Here is a 10,787-nt window from a genome sequence, read left to right as displayed (position 1 = left end):
AGTGTCAGAGCCACTAACTTAAATTGTTCGCACCAACCCAAACAACATGAATACTACGGCTGTGCATTTATTTTTCTACAGTACAAAATGCATTTATAATGTTTCAGTAATTTGCAAGAGATGAAACTACTGTACGTAAGTTGGATAATTGTCGGCTAGTTAAATTCCTTATTTCTAAATAATTAATTTCGTATTTAAGTTCCAGGATTTGAACCCACAATATCGAAGAGAAATAAAAGGAGCGGCTGTAGCTTGTTGATGGCAACACAAGTATATTTTTAATTATTGTTTATGGTCATCTTCCGTATCCTATACTGTTACAATAAAACTGCTGTACGGTGCTCTTGTGCTTCTTGTTGTGTAAAATAAAATACTGTCTCACTGTGAAACTTTGGTTTTAATGAAGAAGACCAGCCAGCCAAACCTACAGTCCAAGCAACAAACATAGCTCAGGAAAAGAAGCGGTGGTAGCTCAGTCGGGTAAGCACTCGCTTCTCACGCCAGAGATGCGGGTTCAAATCCCGGCGCTGACATGTACCAATGAGTTCTTTTAACTTAAGTACATACCATCGATCTTACGGTGAAGGAAACATCGTGAGGAAACCTGCATATCTAGATTTAGCACATCTAGGTATGTGAACCCACCAACCCGCAGTGGACCAGTGTGTTGGGAAATGGTCCAAGCTTAGGAAGGCAGTTTAGACCTTGGGGATATGCACAAAAGGTTCGAATAGAGAGAGCCAGATGCAGGTACTTACACCCCCATAGAGAATAGAATAGAATAGAATCGAACCCAAATATCATGGAATGAGAGCCAAGATTTTATACGTTACGCCATCACGGCCCTTAAAGCTAAATCAACCCTGCTATTGTGATCGCTGTGGTATTCTACATCGTGTCAACTAACCCAAGCAATTCCAAAGTTATGCTAGATAAAATGAGGAATGTGCCAGCGGTCGTGTGATAACAGCCTACTGACGACTTTGGACTTAATTCCCCACTTTAATTTTGGGTTACACAGAAATATCTTTATGTTGCTGCCTGAGATTAAGGTTCCCAAGGCTTAGTTTTCAGCAATAATCTAGCTTCTCAGCAATCAGGCAAAGCGGTCAAGTGAATTCCATGAGGTTAGCTTTGAAATACATTTAAATTCAGCTCCAGAATTTTTTGTGGAACTTAAAATATTGGATTGATATCCGGAGTACCATATTATACTGTAGTAACTATGGCCAATATTTCCTTGTTCCTATCATTATGTCGGTGACAAACACTACGTAAGTACATGAAATAAATAAACTAAGGTTTTTCCACCTACATCTTGATGAAAGGAATCGGCCAGTAAGATAAGCACATAATTGCCTATAAGGGACATTTGATACTACACTCGGGCTTCTCTTTCGATTGTAATATTGGTTTTAAAATTTTGATAATTTCCTGAATGCTCTATAAATTTTATTGTGTTTTGAACATCACTTTTTAATTTTCAAAAGAGTAATTAAAATGTTGTGTCTGCCATTTGATTCCCGGCCGTTCATCGTGAAACAATGGATGGTCATTATTTGGCGATATTCCACGCAACGGACCGCTGAATTAAACGAGATAATAACGGATGGCTGCAACTTTATTGCCGTAATGGCTTTCTTAACGCGTTGTAAATAACGTAACAACGATTTATGTATTTTACTACTTCTGCAAATCAGCTGGCTGAGTGATGGAATTATGGATTGGTTTGGTTTTTGACGACCGAATGGCGTAGTGGTTAGTGACCCTGAATACTGAGCCGAAGGTCCCGGGTTCGATTCTCGGCTGGGGCAGATATTTGTTTAAACACAGATATTTGTTCTCGGGTCTTGGATGTGCCCGTAAAATGGCAATAGGCCCGCCCTCTATTACATTGGGACTAACATAAACACTGGCGAAAAGTGGGTGCATCAATGCACCTCTGCCTACCCCGCAAGGGAGTACAATTGGTACAAGGTGTGAGTGTTTATATTATTATTATTATTATTTGGTTTTTGAAATCGCTTCTCGGAATTCCTCATGATTATAAATAAGTAGGTGCATCCGTTTTTATTTATAAATCATTTATCTTGTTGTATTTAAATTTTAAAGTCAATACTGTATACTTTTGATGCTTTCCTTTAGGTACTAGTAATCATCATCATCATCATCATCATCATCCTATAGCAGTCCACTGCTGGACGTAGGCCTTTCCTAAAGCACGCCACTGGATGCGATCTTTAGATTTAGGTACTAGTAATACCACAGATCAATTAAATAGTTACTAAGTATTAGTGTCTTACTTTCTTGGAACTATCCACGATATATTTTTACTTTCCTTTCAGATTTTACAGTCTTTACCAGCGAACTATAACGTATTTACCTACATATATTGTTTTAACATAAATGCACGAAGCTATTTTAACACATTACACTTAAAACAATGCAAGCCACTGGCAAAATAAATAGCATATCTCCAGAATTTAACTAAAGTGGAGACGCACCCTTGGGATTGCCGAGGGCGTGTTATACCGTATTGAAGGAAAACTTTGTTGAATCTCCCAAGTTCCCAGAGAGGTCATATCGCGGAGCATGGTACAGTCAACAGCAAAATTACGTTGCAAAATAATTAAAAAAAAAACATTATTTAATGTGCGTAATACTCTGTAACTTTTTGAGTATTACAAATTCTTCAGTTTCTTATTGAAATAAAGCCATTATAAATGGAGACCTACCAATGGTTTGAAAAAAAAAACTGTATGACTTTTGCACCTAGTTGTACTGGAGCTCAATTCGGGACAGTCCAGAGATTCCAAAGAATTCTGTTCGCTGAAAATATTACCGACGGAGTTTTGAGGTAAGCGTCCACCTATTGGTATCGTACGTATCGGACTAAACGGATTTTCATAAATGTGTGCTGAAACGGCGTCGGCAATGTTGATCAAGTGGACGCACTTATGTGAATTTCTCTACAAAGAGTACTGAATGCGATGCGTTCGTTGCGTACAAATTGTACGATGCCCAAAGGTGGACGCTTACCTTTGAAGGCGCTTCACGATAGCGATAATTTGGAGAGCTGCTGAAGTAACCACTACTCTATCTCGATGAATTAAATTAAATGTATCGATTGCTTGTCGGTCAGGTCTCCGTATAACCTTATGTATAAGTAAGTATATATTCTAATGTTTAACATTATAGATATTAAACAAAATTAAACTGTCCTCATTGTCTTTCGCACTACCTATCACTTTCTCCACAACGGCCAAGGTTAACTCGAAGAGAATGCTTTTAGCATTAAGTTCGCCTATGTACAAATTGATGTATGTGCAATAAAGAATTTAATAATAATAATAACCTTTGTATAGCTAGTTTATTCTTAAATTTGTCCCGATAGTTCTAGGAGCATGAATGGCAAGTCTTGTTATTCTGTCTCGGTCTCTGAAGTCCTAGGTGACCTAGGCCGCCTACTCGCATTCTACTGTGAGCTTGAGAGCTGAATTGTTTGTTACATAGGTACACCTATTTAGGTATCCCTATGTAACAAGCAAATAGAATAGATATTTCACCTTTCGATTTCTGTAGACGGATACTTACGTTAGAACTGGAATATGGTGTCCAGCCATTATCTCACGCCTCAATAACTTCACTGTCGCTTTTGAAACGCTGTTGACATCTGAATACTGCGCCTGGAGTCTTGGTAAACTATTATATTGATTATGTATCCTAATCCTTTGAACTAACGATCCCCGTTAGAGTTAGAGCTTCCGGAATTTCAGGTTTCTAATGAAGAATTGAATTACACAGTATAGATGAAATTGAAATCCGTCAAGTCATTCAAAATTAAATACATTCGAGGATAAAAGTTTCGGGTGGTTATTTACTTAAAAAATGTCTTGAAAACGAAATATATTTGAAATACATTGTGTCTTACAGGCATTAATTGTAAGTGAAATAAAGAAATTACTATTATTGTATGTATGTATATATTAAATTAATAACTAAAAATTGTGTGTATCACACACAGTCTCCTACCGAGGTAGGCAGACACAAGGATCCACAACAAACGCGTTCATTAATCAAAGTCCTCTGCGCTCGGCATTACAGCTCTAAATCCATCACCATCACACATCTTGCTTACAAGCTCTCTGTCCTATTAATGGTCGTGGCACAACACCGGTTGTTTATCCCCTTGAGTCTCACTTAAGCCTCGCTGAAATATTCAGGAGCTTCAGAATGCAATATTATGCAAATTGGTAGCGCCGGCGGCCGCGCAACTCCATCAACAACCAGTTATGAGACTTGTCACTCAACTGTGCGATTCAGTTACTATGAAAATCATTTCGTGATTCCATTAAGTCCACATCCTTTGGGTTGTGTGTCGACACTTCGATTGCATTCGCGTTTTGAGAGCCATGAGGATGTTTTCTTGAGCGTTTTGAATGACAATCGATTTTGTGTGTTTTGTGGAGGACAAAGAGTTTTGAAGGAGTAACGGATAAGGTTTCGGATCACATTCGTGAGGCCGTGGGTTCGAATCGCGCAATGTACCAATAAATTCTTTAGAAATATAAATTTATACGTAAGGATTAATAAAATACATGAGTTTATAAAAAATATTACCTAAGTACAATGATGTGCTCATACTCATGCGGTCATGGAAAGCATCGCTAGTAAACCTGCACATCTAGATTCTAGATATTATTATGGTCCAAACATACCTAAGTGCATTGTTCTCATTCAGAAACAAAAGCTAAAAGCATATTCTGACGTTTATCTACATCGATAACGAACCCGTATAGCGGCTGTTCCTCGTAGATGCTTGTAGGATGGTGAGGATGAATAATCTGACTCCAAATAAGTTTAAATACAGCGTATATTCTTGCTTTTACAATTTACAATGTTGATGGTTACAATTTTATTATAAGAAGAAAGTGACGTTGCCGATTCGGTTTGACAAGTGATAGTGATGGGGTTCAACCACTAGTGATGGGACTGAACATACTCCGGGGCCTTGGAATCCTCAGGTTCCAAAGAGGTGTCTGCAGGCTCCAGCAGAGGACAGAGGTACTTCACTCCTCTTCTGAATGTACCATGGGTAGTTTTGACTTCAGCCACCCGAGCTACTTTGTCCTTTCCTGGGAACAGAGATGTTATACGTCCTAGCCTCCAAGACATTGGGGGGAGATTCTCTTCTTTCAGAAGTACCAGGTCGCCTATTTGCAGTTGTCTAGTAGGAATGCGCCATTTTTGCCTCTGTTGCATCTCCGTGACATATTCTCGTTGCCATCGATTCCAAAAGTGTTGACGGATGTGCTCTAATCGCTGGTAACGGTCTAGTCTGCTCATCTTAGCATCTTCTAAATTTGGTGATGGAAATGACAGCAATGGACGACCAATTAGGAAATGCCCTGGGGTTAAAGGTTGGTAATCATTAGGGGATGAGGATAATGGACATAAAGGTCTACTGTTGAGGATAGCCTCAATTTGAGTAAACAAAGTTGCCAATTCTTCGAATGTTAAATGACAGTTGCCTAAAATACGCTTTAAATAATACTTTGCCGACTTAACGCCAGCCTCCCATAACCCACCGAAGTGAGGAGCATATGCAGGTTGAAAATTAAATTTGATTCCTAACTCTGAAAAAAAAGCTGATATGTCACCAGAGTTAGAAGTAAGGAATTCGCCGATTTCCCTGGCTGCACCAACGAAATTCCGGCCATTATCGCAAAAGAATTCCCTTGGTTTCCCGCGTCGAGAGATAAAACGACGCAATGATAATATAAAAGAATCTTTAGAAAGCTCACTTACAGCTTCTAGATGCAAGCATTTATACCGGAAGCAAACAAATAGACATAAGTAACATTTAGTTATCTTACAACCTCTTCCTTTTCTGTCTGTAATTAAAAATGGTCCGGCAAAGTCAACACCAGTACTCAAGAAGGGAAACCCTGGGTCCACACGTTGTTTAGGTAACGATCCCATGATAGGAGTTGTAGTTTTACCGCTTACTTTGCGACAGACTACACACTGTCTTGCTGTAGTACGAGCTAGATCTCTGCCAGCAATTGGCCAAATATATTCCCTTATGGAAGAAAGTAATAGCTGTGGACCAGCATGAAGAAGAAGTATGTGCTCACGACGAAATAGTAACTTTGTAAGCGTATGCTTTGAGTGAAGAAGCATGGGATGACGCTTTTCAAATGAGTAGCAAGAAGAATCTAGACGTCCTCCCACTCTCAAAATGTCATTAGAGTCCAGAAATGGATTTAAAGACAACAATGGGTTCTTCGGATTGAGTGGTTTATTATTCTTCAGGATACTGAGCTCCTTCGAGAAAGTTTCCTCTTGGGCTAGCTTTACTAACAATTCAAGAGAAGCAGTGAGCTCCTCAGGCTGCAAAATACCAGTTTTTCTTTGTTTGTTTCTACAATTATGAATGAAACGTAGTACGTATGAAAATGATCGTTGCAAACGGTTTACGTTAGAATGATCTTCAAAATTTATGAGTTTATTGTTTGTATTTTCTGTGCATGTATTAATTTTTACTGTTTTTATTTCAGGTATTTCATTTAAATCATTAGGTTTAGTGTTCAGTGTAGGCCATGAGTGTTCTGGTTGTGAAAGAAATGAGGGGCCGTTGAACCAAAAATCTAAATTTTTAATATCCGATGGGGATATGCCGCGTGAAGCAAGGTCTGCGGGATTCTGGTCTGTAGGTACATGACGCCATTGAGAGTCGTCAGTTAACTCTAGGATAGTACCTACCCGATTAGCGACAAACGTTTTTAATCTGTCGTATCGCATACCTAACCAAGCCAACGCGATAGAAGAGTCCGTCCAAAAGAACTTGCGAGTAATGACACATCGCAGAGCGCGACACACGGCGGCTGCGAGTTGCGCCCCGAGCAGGCATGCGCTCAGCTCAAGGCGGGGGATAGTCGTGGGCTTCACTGATGCTACCCTGGCCTTGGCACACAAGAGGCGCACTGTAACTGCACCATCTGTATCTATGCACCTTACATAAATGCATGTACCAAATGCAACCTTAGACGCGTCGCAAAAACAGTGTAATTCTACACTACCATCATTGATACTAAATGCATGTCTGGGAATGTTTATATCTTGTATGCTTTCTATGCTGTTGACAAATGATTGCCATGATTGTATGACTTCCTGACTAACAGGCGTATCCCAATCCGCCTTTTCAATCCATAACTTCTGGATTAATAGTTTTGGTTTAATAGTAATTGAACTTAATAAGCCCAACGGGTCAAAAATTTTACATGAATCTGACAAAATTGATCGTTTTGTTGGGGAATCCTTTTTAATTTTGTAACTACTAGGAAATTGAATAAGATCATTTTTTGGATCCCACCCAACTCCTAATGTATGGGAAGATGAACTAATCACTAGATTACCTTCTGTGTTTTGTGAATCAGCGAGAACTGATGGAGCATTAGAACGATACTTGCGTAAATTAAAACAACCCTTTGATAAACAACGCTCTATTGTTCTTTTGATGTGTAATAAATCGTCCTGATTATTGCTACCAGTTAATAAATCATCAACCAGAAAATCGTTTTGTATGATTTCTTTTATCCTAGAATCATGGCACTCTTCACCTAGCTGCCATAAGCAGCGAGTGCTTAAATAACTTGAACTGGTATACCCGTAGGTAACCGTGTTTAAATTGAATGACTGTAACGGTTCAGTTTCGTTATTACGCCACAAAATCATTTGCAAATTACGGTTACTTTCATGGACCTCCACTTGTCTGTACATCTTTTCGATGTCTCCAGACAAAACGTAAGCGTACTGGCGAAATCTCAGTATTATATTGAACAGAGAATCTTGAATGTGGGGTCCTGTCATTTGTAAATCATTGATAGAATAACCTGAGGTAGTCCTAGCACTTCCATTGAACACTACACGTAATGCCGTTGATTCACTAGCTGGCCGCAACACAGCGTGATGTGGAATGAAGTAGGATTGATTGGGAATCAAACTATCTGACTTAGATAGGTGCCCTAGCTTGTGGTATTCTTCAATGAATTTAGAATATAAAAGTTTCAGTTCTAAATTGTTTTTAAATCTCCTTTCTAACGCAAAAAATTGTCTCCTAGCTAATCTAAATGAATCACCTAGACAGTCTGGTTCTGAAAGAAGGGGTAGTTTGACACAAAACCTGCCTTCTGCGTTGCGAGTTGTGTTATCGATGAAATGTTGCTCACATTCCTTTTCTAAATCTGTGTAAACAACTTTATTTGATGATTCAGGAATTTGATCCGATTCCCAAAATTTTGTTATAGTTTTATCTAATGTTTCATTAGAAATGTAATCACTTGAATGATAATCAACGGTTGAAACATGATTGCAATTTATTGTTGAATCAATATAATCTTGTGTAAACAATGCGCCTGCCAATACCCAACCTAATTTGGTCTTGCGCATGACCGGTTGTTTTGAGCCTAAATACAATTGATCTGATTCTATCAATGACCAAAAGATGTCAGCACCAATTATCATATCTATAGGTGCCGATACATTGAAAGTAGGGTCAGCCAGTTTTATGTTGGTCGGTAAATTAATTTGAGACAAATCAAACGACTTGTTAGGCAAGTTCCCAGTTAAATTGGGCAGTACAAGACATGACAGATCAGCTGAGTAGTTGCTGTGCTTCGATTTAATTTGTACAAGGCAGCGTTGCAATGAGTTAGATGTGATAATGTTACCTACACCTACAATGTTTACTCGAGTTGGCTGAGGAGTCAAATCTAGCTTAGTTTTTAGATCGCTACTTATTAAAGACGATTGGCTCCCGCTGTCTAAAAGAGCACGAATGGTTAGGTGACTTTTAGTACTCGGATTGTAAATATCAACTAGAGCAGTTGAAAGTAAAATACTTTCGTTTGTACTTGAGTTAATAGACATGCTAATTATGTTGCTATTTTCTTCCTGACCTACCTCAGATTCCATGGTGGATGTATTTACGTTTGAGGTATTTTGAGCCTGGGGAGGGTCACGGTTGGTACTCCTATGGAGGAGAGTGTTGTGTCGCAATTTGCAAATGGAGCATGAACGAAGTCTGCACTGGCGAGAAGAATGGCCTTTACGCAAGCAGTTGGCACACAGGCGAAGACGAGCTGCTTCCGAGCATCTGTCCTCCACGGACATGGCCAGGAACGACGCGCAGTCGTAAATGCGATGACTCCCATTGCACAGCACACACACAGGAGCTGGAGGGGCATCAGTGGCTGAAATTGCGAAAGATTTTGTATGTGACTTATCAGGTTTGTTATAAGTTGAGTGTGAGTCGGGTCTGGGGTGATTGTTGACAGTTTTATTATAGTTAACTGACTCGAGAATGTCTGCACGACCCTTTAGAAATGTGAAAAAATCATTTAATGATGGTGATTTTTCAAAATTATTTTTATATTCTTCCCACTTAAAAGTAGAATTGTTGTCGAGCTTTGCCGAGACCAAATGAATGATGAGGGTGTCCCAGGAGGTTGTTGGTTCACCAAGAGAGCTCAATGCCCGTAGGTTCTTGGAAACATGGTCAACTATGAACCTCAAACCCTTTGCGGAGTCTCGGGCGACAGGTTGAATGTTGCATAAAGAATTCAAGTGATTTTTTATCAATTGTTTTTCGTTGTTGTATCTCTCACAGAGGAGACGCCAGGCTTCCTTGTAATTATCAGTCGTTACTTCTAGATTGGTTAAGACACGAGCAGCCTCCCCTTCCAGGTAAGAATTCAAGTAATGAAACTTGTGTATTGGTTTAATTTGGTTGTTGTTGTGGATGAGAGAAGTGAAAGTATCTCTAAATTCCAACCACTTAAAATATGAACCATCAAAGTTCGATATTTTTATTATAGGCAGTTTGAAGCTTGCACCAACACCATTGTCACATGAGTGGCTGCAACTAGACTTGTGAGACCCATTTTCAGATGCAGATTCAAAGTCATTTTTATGAGACTTGTTCTTATCTAAATATACTCGAGTTTGTGCAATAAGCAATGAAAACTCAGCCTCTAACTCTTCACGAGTGTCGAGTTCACTCTCTAAATTAGAGGAATTTAATAATTCTATCTGAGACTGTAATTCATCAAAAGTTGAATATAACTCATGAAACTTATCAAACCTTTGGGTTAGCATGCACAAATCAGTTGGCGAAACATCATGTGATTCGGTTATTTTCTTTAAAAGATTTTTGTATTTTGTAATTCTGCCCTTTACAGAACTACGCTTAGTATTGAGATCCTTCAGACTGTTATAGTAACTAGTTTGAGGTACATTTAGCTTTAGATTCTCTGATGGAGACTTAGGTGCAGTCTCCCCTTGTGACATGGTGCAGGTATAAGTTAAGAGTACCTACTGTTTAGTTGTACCAAAGTAAACCAATAATTAGTCAATGAAATAATTAAAATAATACTTTAACTTAATAATAGATGCTCTCAGTTCGGTTGTGTGGTGTATGGTGGGTTAAATGACCTCGCTGGGCTGGCTGGCGTGGACGGGATGGCACTCACTGCGAGCCAACACTATGGTATCAGCTGAGGCAGCGGCCACACAACTGGAATGCGGAGAATAAGCAAAGCGTTATTGACTGAATACTGAATGTGGTTTGATTACTTATAAATAGTTTACTGATAACAACTTAGTGTGAAGTTTATTGTTAGTAGATGGATATGATAGCTGCTTAGTTATTGTTTATTTTGTTTGCCTTAGCGTATGGGACTTGCAATGGGTTTAGAGGTAGGTTATCCCTGATATGCGCCTTAGCA

The 10,787-nt window shown here is 39.0% G+C and overlaps 1 protein-coding gene across 1 annotated transcript; it reads right to left on the bottom strand.

The window, feature by feature from the left end:
- Positions 1-4,855: 4,855 nt before the first annotated feature.
- On the bottom strand, positions 4,856-10,350 carry LOC125490601. The gene has a single exon (XM_048630386.1). The coding sequence runs from the start codon at positions 10,348-10,350 to the stop codon at positions 4,981-4,983; it is 5,370 nt and encodes a 1,789-aa protein (XP_048486343.1). The 3' UTR covers positions 4,856-4,980.
- Between the last annotated feature and the right edge of the window lie 437 nt (positions 10,351-10,787).

Source organism: Plutella xylostella, chromosome 25 (assembly GCF_932276165.1).
Source record: "Plutella xylostella chromosome 25, ilPluXylo3.1, whole genome shotgun sequence".
Lineage (NCBI taxonomy): Eukaryota > Metazoa > Arthropoda > Insecta > Lepidoptera > Plutellidae > Plutella > Plutella xylostella.
This window is presented reverse-complemented; position numbering and strand designations above follow the sequence as displayed.

What these genes read in the sequence shown, in the direction of transcription:
- LOC125490601 (XM_048630386.1), bottom strand. Translation starts at nt 10,350, where the DNA reads ATGTCACAAGGGGAGACTGCACCTAAGTCTCCATCAGAGAATCTAAAG.